The sequence below is a fragment of the Ammospiza nelsoni genome, chromosome 18 (genome assembly GCF_027579445.1).
Source record: "Ammospiza nelsoni isolate bAmmNel1 chromosome 18, bAmmNel1.pri, whole genome shotgun sequence".
NCBI classification, from domain to species: domain Eukaryota; kingdom Metazoa; phylum Chordata; class Aves; order Passeriformes; family Passerellidae; genus Ammospiza; species Ammospiza nelsoni.
In genome coordinates this window covers 4,093,062-4,111,412 of record NC_080650.1, presented here as the reverse complement: position 1 = coordinate 4,111,412, position 18,351 = coordinate 4,093,062, and the positions used below count along the sequence as shown (strand labels likewise).

At 48.1% G+C, this 18,351-nt stretch overlaps 1 protein-coding gene across 1 annotated transcript; it reads left to right on the top strand.

Annotated features, from left to right (window-relative positions):
• The first annotated feature begins 1,786 nt into the window (after nucleotides 1-1,786).
• Nucleotides 1,787-17,008, top strand: FOXN4 (forkhead box N4). Its single transcript, XM_059485364.1, has 9 exons — nucleotides 1,787-1,869; nucleotides 10,882-11,045; nucleotides 11,821-11,930; nucleotides 12,019-12,162; nucleotides 12,313-12,440; nucleotides 13,172-13,268; nucleotides 14,170-14,377; nucleotides 15,504-15,863; nucleotides 16,758-17,008. The coding sequence occupies exons 1-9, from the start codon at nucleotides 1,787-1,789 to the stop codon at nucleotides 17,006-17,008; spliced, it is 1,545 nt and encodes a 514-aa protein (XP_059341347.1).
• Nucleotides 17,009-18,351: the final 1,343 nt, after the last annotated feature.

Sequence of the window (18,351 nt, the reverse complement as noted above, 5' to 3'; positions counted from 1 at the left end):
CTCTCTGATGGCTAAACCACGCTTAAAAACCTCTGGTGAAAGAGGAGGCAGAATTACAATGCTCAGAATTACTTACTCTCTTTACAGATTGCTCCCAACCCTGTCCAGCCTGGCCTTGGACATTTCCAGGGATCGAGGGGCAGCCACAGCTTCTCTGAGCATCCTGTGCCAGGGCCTCAGCATCCTCCCATCCTCATCCTTCCCATCCTCATCCTTCCCATCCTCATCTTTTCTATCCTCATCCCTGCCATCCTCATCCCTCACCTCCCGCAGTGCTGAGACTCAGGCCGAGCGCTGCCCGCCCGGGGCCGTCCCGGCTCCGTTCCCGCTCCCGCGGCCATCCCGGTACCGGGGACAACCGGGGACAGGCGGGACAGGCGGTTCCGGCCGCTGCCTCCGCTCCGCTTCCCGCAGCAACGAGCGGGGCACCGAGCACCGGGTACCGAGCATCCGCCGAGCATCGTGCACTGAGCACCGGTACCGGGCACCGTGCGTTGAGCACCGGCTCCCCCCGCCCCGCTCCGCTCTCCTCCCGCCGGTGCCCGTTTGAGCGGGCGGATCCCTCCCCCTCCTCCCTGCGGAAAGTTGCACAAAGTTGGGTCAATCCGGGCTTTTCCCCCTTTTCCCATTCGCCGCTCTCCGCTGGGACGCGCCGCCCGGTGCGGCGGGGCGGGGGCACCGGGGGCGGGGGCGGCTCTGCCCGGCCCTGCCCCGCCGCTGACCCCGGCCCGGGCCGCGCATGCTCGGGGCTGGACAGCTCCGGAGAGGGAAATTTAAACCGGGGCCGGAGCGCGGCCCCGCCGCCGGCCCCGCGCACCGAGCGCCCGCCGAGCTCCGGGCGGCCCCGGGGCCCCGCCCGACAGGTTGGTGCACGGAGCGGGGCAGCACCGGGTGAGGGGTGGGAGATCGGGGATGGGGAGCCGGGGGCTCCCTCCATGCCGGGGCAGCGGGGATGGGGAGCCCCGGGTCCCCTGTATCCATCCATGCAGGGACAGCAGAGATGGGGAGCCCCGGGTTCCCTCCATGCAAGAACAGCGGGGATGGGGACCCCCGGGGTCCCTGCATCCATCCATGCCCAGGGCAGCGGGGATGGGGACCCCCGGGCTCCCTCCATGTAGGGACAGCGGGGATGGGGACCCCCGGGGTCCCTGCATCCATCCATGCCCGGGGCAGCGCGGTGGGAATGCCGGGGCTCACTCCATCCTGGGGACCCCCGGGCTCGTCCATCCCTCGTCTCCCGCTGACCCCTCCCGAGGTTGCCCGTCTGGGGTTTTCCCCGGCTCCCTCCATCCCTGGGGCAGCGGTTTGGGGATTCTCCCGGATTTGGGATTCCCCTTCTATCCGCGGGGCTGGAAGCACCAGGCTCCCTCCATCCGTGGGGCAGCGGTGCTGGGATCCCCCCGGGCTCCCCTTGCATGACTGGGAGTCCAGGACTGGGGTCTCCCCTCATCCCCGCGCTCGGGCCGCCGCAGCTCCCGCAGCTTTTCCACCCAAAATGCGACGGCTGCTGATTGCGGGATAAGAGCGGGAGCGCTCCCGGCTGGCTCGGTGCTCCCGGTCCCCTCACCCCGTGGGCAGCTGTCCCTCCCTCAGGGGTCCCTCTCTGGGCTGGGATCATCCCCGGGATGTTTTCCTGCCGTTCCCGGTGCCAGCAGCGCACCTGGCCGTGCCGGTGCCGGTGCCGTGCCCGGTGCCGGGGCTCGGGCGGGCTCGGGGGCTCCCGCCGCTGCTGAAGTGCTGGATAGCTACTGCTGCTGACCGCTGCCTTCTGCTGCTTCCCCAGGAGATGATAGAGAGCGATATCCCGTCCATAATGTCAGGAATCATTAGGAATTCAGGGCAAAACCACCACCCCTCGCAGGAGTACAGGTGAGGTTTGCTCCGTCTCAAAAACGTGCACTGCACTGGCAACTCCTGCTGCCTCCTCCTTGCTCCCTAAAAAATCCTTTTAGTATGTAGAAATCCACTTTTCTTCTTCTTCTTTATTTTTTTTTAAAGCTATCTGAGTTATTTCTCCACTCTAAATAAGATTTGTAAGGCTGATGAGCAGTTACAATGCATTCCTTATTCAGAAACATTCCTGTTTAAAGTATTCACATTTGGATGAAGGCTGGACTTGGTAGTATTGCAGGTCTTTTACATCCATAATCATTCTGTGATTCTCTGATTTTGATACTAACCTATATTTGATAAACACACCTCCAAAACCTTGGGCTGACCTCTCTGTAAATTCTCTGTCCTGTGTGAGCGCTGCCACAGAAGGAGATTCTCGTTAAAATATAATAATTTAAAAGTTCCCTTGCAGATCACTTTTTGCATTGTTGTGGAGCAGTCATGGAGAGACTGAGCAAGAGACACTGGAGGAGTTTTTTAATTAAAACAAGCACTTGTGCAGCCCTCCAAAGCACTGACAACCTGTCAAAGGGCTTTTAATATGGGTGGGAACAAACCTGGCTCTGCCAAAGAGCCTTTCATAATTTAATTTACCTGCACCGCCGTGCTTCCATTTATCATTTCAAAGCATTGTTGGAGGTTGCAGGAGGGTTCTGCATGAGTTACAGAGCCCTGGGTTATGTTAGGTTACATTTTGTCACATGATGCAGAGCTCCAACAAATACAGAACACACACAACACGTCCCACTTCTCACGACAAAACAGAAAAGCAAACCAGAAGAAAATTAATTTTTTTGTTTTAATACATAAAATGAGCACTGAGAGAATCCTTCCTCCCAGCCTGAGGGGTTTCACCCTTTCCTGGGGCTGCTGCAGGTATTCTTCTCCTGGCCTCTCTCTATTCAAAATGCAAAGGCTGCAGCTCAGGCTCTTGCAGCTCAGCGAGGGATTTGTTTTAGTCCCTGCAGCCTCTGGGGAAAAGGTTTGTGCCTCTGCCTTTGCTCTGTGCCCAGGCACTGTTTGCTCGGGGCATTTTTCTTGGCTGCGTAAATATTGGTGAAGAAATTATTGGGGATTTAAGGAAGGGTGTGGGTGAGAGGGACTTCTGGGGATGTGGATTTAAGGCTGGGTCTTCGGTGCCCTGCAGAATTCACCACCTTAACAAAGCCCCTTTTTTAGGGAGAGAACTGTTCTTTAACTCAGAGCTGCAGGGAAAAAAATTATTTTTGGGGGGAGAAAGATAGGATTTATCTTATTTCAGTAAAAAAATCATAACTTTCTTATTTTCTCCTTTTGAAAACCAGCTTTGAGTCCTCTGTGAAACATTTTGTGCTCAGTTCTCTAAAGTTTTTCACCCACTTGTGATTTTTTTTTTTTACCACGGCTTTAAAACAAATTATTTGACCTCGTTTAATAGCGGCAAATTCTGATAAAAATGCATAAAATCTGAACTGCACCATAAATGCAGAGCAGTATTTGTCCTACTTCATGAGAAAACACTTTGGATTATGTAAAAGAAAATCTTTTAGACTGAATGATTTTAAGAAAACAATAGACCTGTCAAATTCTATCAGCTCTGTTTACTCTCCTGCTGTCACCACAGTCCAAGACTGGAACCCACAGTCCTGAGTTCTCCATGGGGGAGCATCAAGGCTCCACAAAATGGGGAATGGCCTCCAATTAGCGAGTGGGAGGCTGGGGCTGTGCTGAGAATACTCTTCTGTCTCATTTGGAGTCTTTCAATGGGACAGTTGGACCTGGAGGAGCCCCGGCTCCGCTGGCGAGGGAGGGGATCAAACCCCCAGACACCCATCAGTCTGCAGGCAGATTGTACTTACAGCTGGAAAACTTGGGATTTTATAATTATTTTAATTTTTTTTTTTTTTTTTTTTTTTGGGGTAAAAGGAATGTGGCAAAAATCTGATTTTAGCAGATCTTTGAATTGCGCAGCTCCGAAGCCTCTGCAGTGAATTTGCTGTGGCTCGGGGTGGTGATGAAGTTTTGGCCGCAGGACTTTCTGCACCCCAGTAAAATGATTTTAGGCAAACGTCCCTCCCAGCAGTGCAGCTCTTGGATATCAAACAGCACAGGGATGATTAAGGGCCATCAGATCTCCTCCACTGCCTGCTTTTATGGTGCTGTCACTGCCTGGCTGCAATGCAAAGTAATTATTTATTTTAGCAGCTGAATCTCTCAGTTTCCTACAGAAAATAGCACCATATTCAATATATTTACCCTTGTAGGGCTGATAAATATTTCTAATAATTCCATATTGCATTTAAGGGAATGAAAATAGAGAGTTGCAACACACCGAGATTTTTTAATCCTTAGTACTTCATCCTTGTTAATCATCATTAATAATTAACATGCTTTAGTGCCAGTATTTTGATTTTAAATCACAGCAAAGGCAGACCACAAGTTTTCTATACAGTGGTGGCTAGTGGAAGCTCCAGCACAGACCTGTACAAATTATAGGAGCCAGCTCCAGGCTTTTCCCATGGAATTTATGGTCTGATTCCTGATAATCCAGGTTCTTCAGCTCCTGGGTGCTTCAGCCTTCAAGCAATATTTTGAATTGAAATATGAAATCTGTCATTTTGATTTTAAGATCTGATTCAACAATATTTGGTGTAAGGACCACATTTCTATTTTTTTTGTTTTATTATGTATTTCCAGTTGACAGAAGCCTTGTGGAGAGTTTGGAAGGCCTTGCAATGCATTTTCTATATGTTAAATGGGAATTAAGCTTTACATTTTTGATGAAAAGGTGTTAATCATTAATAATTCAGTATATTGGTAGATTTTATTGTCCTTTACCCCATTTTAATTATCTCTTTGATTCTTAAAGAATTGTCTATATTCATTAGCTCATTAGTCTGATCAATTTTTTCCTTAATTACTTTATGTTTCCACAGTATAGTGTAAAATCAGATTAAGATGCACAGAACTGCTGTACTCCATAAATTCCAGATGTGACAGCATTTCAGTGTGGAAAAAGATGACAAATCTCTAATTTGAGCACATTTGTTGTCCTCTCATGTCTGGGGTTTCTGGAGAGCAAGTGACACCTCTGTCCCCTGGGATGGATGGATGGATGGATGGATGGATGGATGGATGGATGGATGGATGGATGGGAGTGTGCACACAAAAAGGTTACAAATGCATCACTAACAACACCCTAATTGTTCCTGGAGAAAATGCCAGTGTCCATTCCTGTGACATTCCTGTGACAGGCACTGAGATAATGACTCGCAGTGCCCCAGGAATTCCAGCACGGGAGTGGCTTCATTCTTTTCCCCCCAAAAAAAAAAAAAAAAAAAAAAAAGTGAGAAACCTCCAAGGAATCAGTCAAACTGGATTGATTTAAGTGGATTAGCACAACTGTTTCCTCAGCACTCCTGAAATGTGCTGATCTGGAGGAATAAAATTTGTGGCCTTTTGCTTCTCCCGGGGCTGGTTTGGGGCAGCAGCTCGGGGTCCTGTGAGAGCAGAAAGGGCTCATCCCTTACCTCAGAAAGGCCAAAACATGGATAGAGAAAGGGATTTGGGATTTTTCCAGCATTCCTGAGGGATCCCAGAGGCTCATGTGCAGGAAGAGGAGCTGCTGCAGGCCCAGAGACTGAGGGGTTCTGAGAGCCCTGCCCAGGGACAGGTTGGAGAGCTGATATCCATCCCCTCCACACTGCTCTGACACCCAAACAAGGCTCCAGGGCTAATGAACAGCAATTCCCTAGGAAAAAGCTGCTCCCCAGTCTGACCATGGTCCTGATTTTAGTATAAAGCATTCCTGCGGTGCCTGGTGCTTCAGCACGTTTTGCTTGTTCTGACTTCGGTCAAAGGGCTGATTTTTGAGTTGTTTGGTTTGGGATTTTTTTACCAAACAGGTTCCAGAGTCAGATCCCAGCTGTATTTGGCAAATCCCAGCCTAGGGATGGTTAGGGCAGAGCAGGGAATGAGTGGCTGGGGGTGCAGTGCTGCCATCACCTCTTGTTTCCTCTTGTGTTTAAGCATTACACATTTCACTGTAATTCAGTTTCCACTGATCCCACAGCAAACTGGTGTAATGAGGGCTGTGAAATGGGGAGCTAGGATGGATAAAAGGCTCCAGGAGTGCAGCTGTAGCTTGTTCTTAGTGCCAAGTACCTTTGCAGGAGATTTTCAGAGTCCAGCATGGTGCGAGGAAAGGGGACCATCACCACCTACCGGGTTAATGATGATATTTAATTTTTCCTCACTAGTTTTTGTTCTGATAACACTATGTTTCTTGAGTTATAGATAAGGAGGGACCCTCTTGAAACTTAATTTCTGTCCTGATTTCCAGCAAGACCAGAAATAACCCAGAAATCTTGAAGCCAGAGAGAGGGGTGGGATGATGGTGTGGGACTGGATGTGTGTGTTGTGCCTTCAGGGAGAAATCACAGACCAAAAACTCTGGGAGCTGCTGGTAAAGCAGGAGAGGGGCTGGGGCAGAAAAAAGTTGGAAGGGGTTGTGAGTGTGGAAACCAGAAAATAGTGGGAGGAAAAGCACCTGGGAGGCAGGAAAATGAAGAGGAAGGACTTAAAGAGAATGAGGAGCTGAAGGAGATGGGGAAGTTGAGTCCCTCAGTAAAACAGAGGACACTTCTCACCATGGACACAGATGGAGAGTCACAATACAAACCTTCTCCTTGTCTTGCACATAAGAACTCCCTGTGCTTGCCCTGAGGATTTTGTGTAACCCCAGACAAAGGAAAACACCACTTCTAGAAGAGGTTTGCTTTGGGCTCTTCCTGTCCAGTTGTCTCTGACTGGAGAAGCCATTGCAAACAGTTAATTAAGAACTCATCACCCAATTGCTCCTGCCTGTTGAGCAGTTGTGTCACCTAAGCCTGGGATAAAAACTCAGTGCTTAAAATGGGAAATAGCCCTGTCCACTGAGTGCGACTTAAAACCCTGGAATATCCCAAATGCAGCTGTGGGCTTTTGTCCTGACTCTGTTTCAGGTGGAGGTGATGAGTTCTTGAGATGATCCTTACAGTCTGCAGCCATGAATTCACCATCCTAGGCAATGTGGAGGTGGATAATTCATGGATAATTCCCCTGGCAGAGGTTCCCAAGGGGAGGAACCACCTCGAGCTCAGCCTGAGGGAAGGTGGCAAAGCCCCACTGGTGAGCACAGGCTCAGATCCAGCTCTGGTGTTAAACTCCTGCAAGGCCAGGCCAGGAATGACCCCAATTCCACCTTGTGCCAGCAGGATGCCCTTGGTGGTGAGGGGAAAAAGGTAAAAATAACCTTTAGGTAGCTGTGAGTGAGGATTTTGTGCTGCTGGCAGGCTCTGGTGAACTTTGCCAGGATCAGATCTGGAAAGGGGTCTCATTCCAAGGTGTTCCTGATGGGAATAAATATTTTGGGCAGATAACTCCAGAGCAGATTGTAAAGACTAACAGTGTCAAGGAGCATTTCTGTATCACACCCAGTTTTCCAGGCACTTTTCCCAGGATCAGCATCCTGGGATACACAGGAGAACTGGGCTGTAAACCCTCAGCACCCTCTGGATTCTCATCCTTGCAGGAGACAAACAGAAGCATGGGATATTTTACTGCAGAGGGGTAAAAGTGGAGTTGCATCATTTCACCACACTCGGAAAAAACAACATCATGTTTGCAGCACCTCTGGTGGGGCTGCAGCCTCCCCTTGCTGGGGTTCTGTTCCAGGAGCCCTGGGAATGAGCAGGGGAGGCTCAGCAGTGCATTAATTACAGCCTATCACTATTTATCTCATTTACATGCACTGAAAGGCTGCTTTTACCACAGTGCCCCATTGTGCCAGGGGCTGTGAACACCCAGCCAAAGGCAGGAGCTCTGACTCCTGGAATTTATCCTCCAAAGTGAGATGAGCAAGGTTGTGGTGGGGAACTGAATCCAATCCCACCTGGTATTCCAATTTATGGATCTGTAGCTGGCAATTTTGAGGTCAGGAAGACTGAAGCCCAGGAGATGACAGTGTTGGTTATTCCTGTGCTTGGCTCTCTCTCTTTTTTTTGCAGTTAAATTAGAATTTCTTCACTGGAAGAAATTGAGCCTGTGGCCTGGGAGATGTGCTGGGTTTATGCTACAGAATATTCCCAGATTTTAAAGCTCCTCAGCCAGGCAGCAATGGGAATTCTTTAAAATTTCACCTTCTTTAAGACATGAGAGATATCAACATTGGTTTTGAAGGCAGCCTGAAGAATAATCCTTAAACTTGAAACCGTGGAATCATAGAACTATCAAATCATGAAATCGCAGAATTATCAAATAATGGAATCACAGAATCCAGACCGATTTGGGTTGGAAGGGACCTTAAATATCTTGTTTCAACCCTCTGTCATGGGCAGGGGTATAATTCTGATTGAATTTGCTTTTTCCTTCATTTTTAACAGGATGTTAATCTGATAAGTAGCAAATCTATTTTTTTAAAAAAGCGTAGTGAACAGGCTGAGGTGGTTTTAAAAGAATTACTGTAAACTCAAAGAAGGGAAGGGAAGGGAAGGGAAGGGAAGGGAAGGGAAGGGAAGGGAAGGGAAGGGAAGGGAAGGGAAGGGAAGGGAAGGGAAGGGAAGGGAAGGGAAGGGAAGGGAAGGGAAGGGAAGGGAAGGGAAGGGAAGGGAAGGGAAGGGAAGGGAAGGGAAGGGAAGGGAAGGGAAGGGAAGGGAAGGGAAGACCATTGACTTGGACAAAGAGCCATTTTGCACACTTCTCTAGTTACTAAATACCATTACACCTTCATATCCATTTAATAGAGCCTCATGCACTAACAACAATTTCCCATCCTCTACCAGAGCCTTTCCTCGCCCCTCTCCGTGTCCCTGGCGCGGATGCTGAGCGGGACACGCTGTCCCACCTTCCCGGGGCTGGGAGCATCCCGGGCGAGGGCTGGGCAGCAGAACGGCCGGGAACGCGGCCCGGGAGCGCTGATCCTGCCCGGGGGAAGGGCCGATGGCGCAGAATTCGGCGATTCTGCGTTTCCACGATGCGGAGCGCTGACCCCGTTCGTGCCGGCGGGGCGCGGGGTGCCAGATGGCGAGGGGACGTGTGTTGTGTGTCGCCTGTCACTCGGGGCAGATTAATGGGAGGCTTGTAAAGAGGGAGCGGGTGCGGGGGGTGGCACAATTAAGCGGGGTCCCCAAAGACAAAGGGGACACGTGCCAGGGGCGGCGGGCGTTGGGCGCACAAAGGGCCCGCGGCTCCCCCTGCTCCCAACCAACTGTTGCGAGCGACCCCCGAGCCTGCCCGGTTTTCAAATCATTTCATGCCCCTGTTTTCTTCCAATCCAGCCAATCTCCGAGCCGGGAGAGCCGTCACCTGATGATGGGGTTTGCTTTTCTTTTTTTTTTTTTTTTGTTTTGGTTTGTGTTTTTTTTTTTTTTGGGGGGGTTTTTTTGTTGGGTTTTTTTTTTTTTTTTTTTTAATGGATGGAAGTCCCCAAGCCTGATCAAATAACGGCGTAACCATGGCAATGCTAATTATTGCCCTATAACTACAGTAGGAGAGAGAACGCGGGGTAGGCTGAGAGGGAGATTTGAAGAGGGTTTTTTTATTCTTTGGCTCTTGGTCCCGTGTTGATTTCCCCCCCCACCCCCCCTTTTCTCCTATACAAAATCTTTTTGCAAACAAAAATTTTTTTTTTTAGTTTTTCTCCCCGACAGTGGTTCAGGGAGCCTTTATAGGTGTTTCTGGAATTCCTGAATAGAGGAGCTGAGAGCTCCAGGGCAGGCAGGCACTGAAGTTGTGCCTTCCTCTTTTAAGCTGATTTAGAGTCGTGTAAAGCATAAAAGATGCTTCAGCGAGAGATCAGATTTATTTAAGTTTCCTGCAGCATCACTTGGCAGCAAACACGCATCAGCAGCAGACACCACTTTAACACATCTCTGAGAGCTTTTGAAAGCAAAAGGGTTTGAAAGCAAAATCAGCTGCATCCAACTAAATTGTGTTCTTCTGAGAGATAAAGATGTTTTCCTGGATCTGAATCCCTTTAGGTTTACCCTTGGTGTCAGTGACAACTCCCTGACATGTCCTAATTACTGCTTTACTCCTCAAGGTACCAGTGACTCCTGTAATACTCTTCCACATTAATTAACTTAGCCTTTCATTTGCAAGAGTTCTTTTATTGACTTTAACAGGGAGTTTGGACCACACAGGAATTTTTGAGTACTGTAAATATATTCCAATATTCTCATTTTGTACCACATGCTCTATCATAAGCAAAGCAAAACAGGTGATCTGGAGCATGTAAAAGGTGTCAAAAGCAGAGCTTTAAACCAAAAGCAGCCTGTCACAGCTGTGCCTGCTCTTGTTGCTGGTGCCTGGCAGATATGGTGCCTCCAGTCTCAAACCTTTCATTCTGCTCCTTTACTCTGTCAAAAACTGCCTAAAAATTGGTTTTTTAAGTATCAATAACTTCATGTATCTGAATGGAAGCTATCAGCAGTCTGTGGAGTTCTTTTTATGCAGATGCTGATCTGTCACAGCTGACAGGATCCAGGGGCTGGGAGAAGTTTTTCCAGGTGTTCCAGCATTAGCACATGTATTCCCCAGGAGCTGGGCACAGAGCTCCTTCCAAGGCTCTGAATTGCAGGGTTAATACAGAATGACCAGCTTATAAGTCCTGGTTTCTCTCCCATCAAAGCCAAACAAGTGCAAATTTCTGACAGATGTGAAAATCAGGAATCAGTTTGGGTTTGTTTCCAGGCAGTTTCTCTGCTGGGTTTCTGGGCCTGCTTCCCCTACAAATGTTCCACAGGAGGTTTTCTCAACCAAAATGTTCCAGACTAGACAAAGGAACACAACACCAGGTGAAGGGTGTCAGAAGCCAGCTGTGAAGCCACGGGGCACATCTGGATTTGGATACAGAATTCCAGCCTGGTGTTTCTTCCCCCTGACCTGCAGGAGCTTTGGCACCCATCCATCTCTTTCCAGGGCCAATGCAGCAATTCCTGCTCCCCGTTAACCTCCCCTGCTGCTTTGCAGGCTCCTGGCCTCAGACCCTTCCCAGCTGAGTGAGGATGAGCTCCCGGGGGATTTGCAGTCCCTGTCCTGGCTGACATCCGTGGATGTGCCTCGGCTCCAGCAGATGGCCAGTGGGAGAATGGATTTCAGCCTGGGGGCCCAGAGTGCCATGCTCCAGCAGACAGGTACTGTGGGGTGGAAAATGGGAAATGGGAAATGGGAATAACTGCTCCTTAAACAGCACAGCCTGCCCCTGACACTCCCCCTCAGGCTCCCTTTTCCCATCCTTTCACATTTTGCTTCCTGTCCAAAGACCTGGAGCCTGTTGGCTTCTCTTGAGGGCTCTGCTGGTGCCTTTCCCCCCATTCCAAGAGGCAGAGAGCTCCAGCACTGGCAACACTCAGATCCTATGGGAATTTCTGCCCAGTGCAGGTGCTGGTGCCCTGTTGGGCTGAGGTATTTTAAGTCCTGGCTTTCAGAGGTTTTCAACACCTCTGAAATGAGATAATTAATCTTTTTGCTTTGTTTCAACACTGATAAAGCAAAGGGCACCTCATTTACCTCACACCTCTTTGCTTCTTGCAGCCTTGCAGCGTGTGTTGGCTGAACTCCTTTCTTTCCCTTGTGAACATCCTTTAGGTAAACACACATCACAGAGCTCAGAGTGACACCCTGCCTGCCTGAGAGCACAAATCCAGCTGATGCTGAGCGTGTTGTTTCTCTTTTGTAAGACACAGTGTCTGTGTCACCACCGTGGGCTGTTAAACAGCTGCCGCCTCTCATTCCCTGCCTAACGAGTTTTGGGAGCAGCTGATGTCATCTGGGCAGGCTGTGAAAAGCCAGGGAGGTTGGATTCTCCACTCCAGAGCTTCCCTGTGCTCAGCTGCGTCCATTAACCCCCTTCCTTCCCTGAGCTGTGCTTCCATGGGAGCATCCCTTGCGTTCCTCTCTCCGTGCCAGGTGCCGTGGGGAGCGCGATGCACTCGACGCCCGGAGTGATGATCCACGTCCAGGCCAGCCTCCCCCAGGGAATCCTGGGCCTCAACTCCATTTCCACACATGGAGCCAATGTAAGAGCAGGCCTTGGTGGGTCTTTATTGCCCCAGCTCCTGGGATAAGGTGGTGGTCATTCCTTGACTGTTGTGTTTTTCTTGGCAGATGAGCCCCTACGCCGTGGGTGGGCAGCTGTCCCCTGGTTTGCAAACACAGCAACAGCTCTTCCCTCCTCATCCTCCTCATCCTCCTCATCCTCCTCCTCCTCACCCCCAGCAGGTGTTTGCCCTGGCCCAGAACCCCCAGCAGGTACTGGTATGTGCTTGTTGTCTGTTTTGGAAGTACTTGCCAAGATCAAATCTAGATATCTTTTAAAAGAAAAACAAAATATCCCTAAACCCACACACCCCAGTGGACATTTTGCATCTGTCACTTCCCTTCTTTTCCCTGTGCACACAGTGTAACCCAGCAACAATCTACAACACATCCTATGGGACACAGCCACACTATTCCCAGCCACGCCTGGCTCCCCACTCTGCCCAGGAGCTGCACCCAAAGCATTATCCCAAGCCCATCTACTCCTACAGGTGAGTGGGGAGCAGGAGGCACAGTGCCTGTCCTGGGGTGCCTGTGACACTGCAGGGGTGTCAGGGTCCTTTGGGAGGGAACAAAAATCCCCCCATCCATGCAGGAGTTGTGTGGGAGCTGCCTCTGAGGGGCGGCAGGAGTGAACAAGGAAAGTTATTCCTGGAGAGCAGTGAGAGAGTAACAGCACAGAGGTGTAAAACCTGAGGATCACGGGGAAGTGGCCACAGCACCAGGCCTGGCAGAGCCCAAGCAGAAGGGTTTGGACAATCCTTTTGGGAATGTGGTGTGACTCTTGGGGATGGGCCAGGAGCCGGACTCAGTGATCTTCGTGGGTCCCTTCTAAATCAGCTCATGCTGTGATTCTGTGACTTCTGAGCCCTTGGGAGCAGGCATCCCAGGATCCCAGCTGTCTGTGTCTGAAGAGGTGGGTCCAAGGGTGCCAGACCACAAGAAGGTGTGGAGTGACAGGACAGGAGGAGTGAGCTCCCACTGCCAGAGGCAGGGTTAGATGGGATATTGGGAAGGAATTCCTCCCTGTGAGGATGGTGAGGCCCCAGCACTGGCTGCCCAGCGAAGCTGTGGAAGTGCCCAAGGCCAGGCTGGACATGACTTGGAGCAACCTGGGACAGTGGAAGGTGGTGGCAGGGGGTGGAACTAGATGAGCTTTAAGGTCCCTTCCCACCCAAGCCATTCCATGATTCCAAGCCATTCCTGGGTTTCCTGCCCACAGCTGTTTGATTGCCATGGCACTGAAGAACAGCAAGACTGGGAGCCTGCCCGTGAGCGAGATCTACAGCTTCATGAAGGAGCACTTCCCCTACTTCAAGGTACCTGGGCCTTCCCCAGCTCAGAAATGCCACATCCCTGCCCCCTTTCCCCTGTGGTGTGGTGTTGTTGGGTCCCCAGGACAAGGTGAGAGATGAGAATTTGACTCCAAGTTCTCAGAAGGCTGATATTATATTATGTTATGTTATGTTATATTACTTATAGTATAAGTATATACTATATATATAATATAATATAATATAATATAATATAATATAATATAATATAATATAATATAATATAATATAATATAATATAATATAATATAATATAATATAATATATTGTAATAGTATATTATATTATTTATAGTATAGTAATATTATAGTATATTAATTATATTGTATTAATCATATTATTCTGTTTATAGTATAGTATAGTATAATATACTATTATATCATATCATACTATATCATACTATACCTTCTATTACATTACATTACATTATATTATATTATATTATATTATATTATATTATATTATATTATATTATATTATATTATATTATATTATATTATATTATATTATATCATATCATATCATATCATATCATATCATATCATATATCATACTATATATCATAACTAATGATATACTAAAACTATCCTAAAGAAAGAGAAAGGATACATGAGAAGATAAGAATGGCAATAAAAACCCATGACTGACCAGAGAGTACGACACAGCTGGGATTGGCCTGGGATTGGTCATTCAGTAAAAACAACTCACATGGAACCAATCAAAGGTGCACCTGCCACATTCCAGAGCAGCAAAACACAGGGAGAAGTGATCAGATAATTATTGTTTACATCTCTTTTCTGAGGCTTCTCAGGAGAAAAAACCCTGGCCAAGGGATTTTTCAGGAAATATCATGGCTGCTCCCATTAACCCCTTCCTGCCCTCGCAGACTGCCCCTGATGGGTGGAAGAATTCCGTGCGCCACAACCTGTCCCTGAACAAGTGCTTTGAGAAGGTGGAGAACAAACTGAGCGGGACGTCCCGCAAGGGCTGCCTGTGGGCCCTCAACCCCGCCAAGATCGACAAGATGGAGGAGGAGATGCAGAAGTGGAAGAGGAAGGATTTGGCTGCTATTCACAGGAGCATGGCTAACCCAGGTAGGGCCCACATTCCCCATCCTGCTCATCCACGGCATTCCCTGCACGGCTCCTCTGCCTCTGGGGCTAGTTTGGGGGAATATTTTAATATCCAGCCATATTTAATGCACTTTTCATAGAGAAGCATTTTAATGCCATTTCTTGCCTGTTCTTCTGCAAAAATCTCCCTTTCTTAAGACATTTTCTTATTTATAAAATAGAATTTAATATTATTTATACTATATTAACTACAGCATATAAATATTATGTAGTTATATCTATTATCTATTATCTATATTATCTAATATATAGAGATCTAAATAGATATATATATAATATTATATCTATCTATTTATTTATATATAAAAATATTACATTATATTATTATATTATATTATATTATATTATATTATATTATATTATATTATATGTCTATATCTATATCTATATTATCTAATATATAGAGATCTAAATAGATATATATCTAATATTAAATCTATCTATTTATTTATATATAAAAATATTACATTATATTATATGTCTATATCTATATATCTATATCTATATCTATTATATAGAATATTCTCTATAATATATTTATTATTTATAGCTTATTTATGTATAATTCCCTCCCTTATTTATAACATTTCTTATTTATAAAGAAACACAATTTAGAAGCTTTCAGGAGCTCGGAATTGACAAAATCAACTGGAGTTTTTTTTTCTACAAAATCAGTAATTCGCAGTCAGTGATAAATGACATGTTATTGTTTAAAAGCAAAAGGGCCACTACGACAGTCAGGAGTTTTTTGCAGTTATTTGGGAGACAAGCAGAATTTTTTCGTACTTATGGATAAGCAGAATTCTGAGTGTTTCTCTGACCACAGAGCTCTACAGCTGGGGGTGAGCTGCCACCAGGGGTGCCTGGGCTGCTCTGCAGTTGCATGATCATTCCTTTGGCTCAGTCAGGGATAACCACGGATTTGGGGAAGGAATTAGATGTCATTTCTTGCTCCCTGCACAGTCACAGCCTGTGCTGGGTCTCACACTGTGACAATCAGTTCACGCCACAGACGCAGTTGTTCTTTGGGCAGCACCCCCTTGAACAAACGTGTTAAAGCATCTCTTTTCCTCCCTGGAACGGGCAGAGGAGCTGGACAAGCTGATCACCGACAGACCCGAGAGCTGCAGGCGGCCCAGCAAGCAGGCAGAGCCCGAGGGGCCCCCCCTGGGCCGCATCTCGGTGTCCCAGCTCCAGCCCCAGCCCATCATGACGCTGTCCCTGCAGCCCCTGCCGCTGCACCACCAGCTCCAGACCCAGGCTCGCCTCGCCCCCAACTCGCCAGCACCTGCACAAACCCCTCCTCTGCACACCCTGCCTGACATAAGCCACAGCCCCCTGCCCCACCACCCCATGGGACGCGTCCCGGACTTCCCCAACGTGGCGGTGGACATGAGCACGGAGGTGGACGCTCTGGATCCCAGCATCATGGATTTCGCGCTGCAAGGTACGGGGCAAGGCACTGGGAGGGCACAGCTGGGGTTTGTGGGTGTGTTCATGCTGAATAAACAGTCAGGATCCTCAGGGGGATGTTCTGGGATGGGGTTGGGTGGTGGCATCTTCAGGGTGACTTCCCTCAGTGGATTTTTGTCCCTGTGCCAGGTGGGAAAGCTGGGACACCTTCCTGGCCCCAGTGGGGGAAGCAGGGGTGTCCAGCCAGGTGAATGTGGGACACCACATGCTTTGGGGTTCTCCTTCTGTGCAAGTAGAACTTCTCTAATTTGTGGCAATGCCTGACATGGTCCTGGGTAGAGCACAGGTAGAGAGATGCTGTGTGGAAAGATCTGGAAGCAGAGGATTTGGGAGATAGACACGCTTGCTGCCCAGCAAGACATGGAATCCCAGGAATTGGGGGGGATCAGACACAGAAAATCTGGAATCACAGGTGGATCAGACTTGCTGCCCAGAAAGGTCTGGAATCACAGGATTTGGGGAATCAGACACTTGCTGGAGAAAGGTCTGGAATCACAGGATTTGGGGGATCAGACCTGCTGCCCAGAAAGGTCTGGAATCACAGGATTTGGGGGATCAGACTTGCTGCCCAGAAAGGTCTGGAATAACAGGGAATCACAGGATTTGGGGGATCAGACTTGCTGCCCAGAAAGGTCAGGAATCACAGGATTTGGGGAATCAGACACTTGCTGGAGAAAGGTCTGGAACCACAGGACTTGGGGGATTTTCCTGCTGCCCAGAAAGGTCTGGAATTGCAGGATTTTGTGGATCAGACTTGCTGCCCCTTGCACCACCGCAGTCCCACGCTCGAGCATCAAATGAAGCCCTTTAGTCCCAGCCCCGTGGAACTGGGCATGTGCTGCTGTGAGCAGGATTCCATCTTTTCCAGGGAACATTTGGGAGGAGATGAAGGACGACAGCTTCAGCCTGGACACCCTGGGTGCCTTCAGCAACTCCCCCCTGCATCTCTCCGACTGCGAGCTGGGCACGCCCGGCCTCACGCCCGCGTCCAGCGGCAGCGACCGCTCCTTCTCCGACCTGCAGGTCACTGGCCTTTACACCACCTACACCACCCTGGACAATGTGGCAGCTGCTCAGTACGTGAACCCCCAAGGCAACAAACCCATCCCTCTGCTCTGAGCTTGGCACCGTTCCGCAGATCCCGAGGGACGGTTCTTCCCCGTGGTTAAAATCCGACCGGGAAGCTCCAAGGGCTTCGTCCTGCTTTGGGATGTGTTGGCTGCTTCCACAGCGCGTGAGGCCAAAATAAATCAAGCTGGGACTTGTGAAACCACTTTCCCCCATGGCAAGGGCATGGACACTTGTGTTGTGGGACTGGGGAGCTCTCCAGAAGGACCTGGAAGGCAGCAGGAACTTTCACTGGAATGTAACCGAGCTAAAAATCACCAGGTTAAGGGAATTAAATTTATTACACACCGAGGTGGAGCTGCTGTGTCACCACTGTCACAGAAGCCACCCCAAGCCAAGGGGCTGGCCAGCCCCAAGTTAGTTGATTGTACCCCTGGTGTGTCATTTTTTCTTAATTTGCCAAATTGGACAAAGACCTCCCCCAGTTCCTGGAGATGTTTGCACCACTAACACTTTTCTGATGTAACTGTTGTTAATTTATTGTTAGGAGGTAGGAAAAAAGGAGCAAAACCACTAAAAAAGGAAAACTCACCTCCCTAGCAGATCACTGTTATATCTAGATTTGTAAAAGTCCTCACCCCTGAAGGAAGTGGTACTACTGAACTATTAAACTGATCATTGGCTAGAGGATTTTAGGAATTATGCAGATTTTTAGGATTTTTTAAAAAAATAGATTTATAGTCTTGTGTATTGTGCTTCTGTCTATTCTTGTGCTAGGCAGTATTACTATTTGTAAATTTATTTATATTTATTGTTATGAAAAGAAATTATGTGAACTGAGCACTGTTCAATTTGTATAATGCTGCAGTAACCTTTCTTACAGCCACTAAATTATTCATCATCAGAACCACAACCATCCTATCAGTTTTTACACTACACTTCTTTAATAAGCACTTTTGATACTGTGAAATTCATGCTTTTTAAAAAATTCAGAGACCAAATATTGTCACTGTACCTTTCATAATAGTCTTTGCTAATTAACTAAAACCCCTGATTCTAATGTAGCTTTTAAAAAAGAATTTCAAACCCTGCTTTGTACTTGTTAACATGCATTGAAAATAATGTGATGAAACATCTGAAATATGTTGGAATTTAGCATTTAGTCTACTTATACCTCTGTGAGCAAAAAGTGACATTTATACCTTGGGTTTTGTCTGTTCCTGTGCATTCAGAGAATTTCCCGGTGCCGTACCCAGGTGCTCCCAGGCTTTTCTCTCCCACACCCATCCATGGATTAAAGCTGGAGGGTGCAGGATGCTGGAGTGGCCCCACAGGGCACTTTCTTGCTTGAAAAATATGAAGATCAGGGGGCTTGGAAATATCTGTGCCTGTAT

Coding starts and splice junctions, on each gene's coding strand:
- FOXN4 (XM_059485364.1), top strand. CDS start 1,787: ATGATAGAGAGCGATATCCCGTCCATAATGTCAGGAATCATTAGGAAT. Junction 11,931..12,018: donor TTTCCACACATGGAGCCAAT/GTAAGAGCAGGC, acceptor TTTTCTTGGCAG/ATGAGCCCCTACGCCGTGGG. Junction 13,269..14,169: donor AGCACTTCCCCTACTTCAAG/GTACCTGGGCCT, acceptor CTGCCCTCGCAG/ACTGCCCCTGATGGGTGGAA.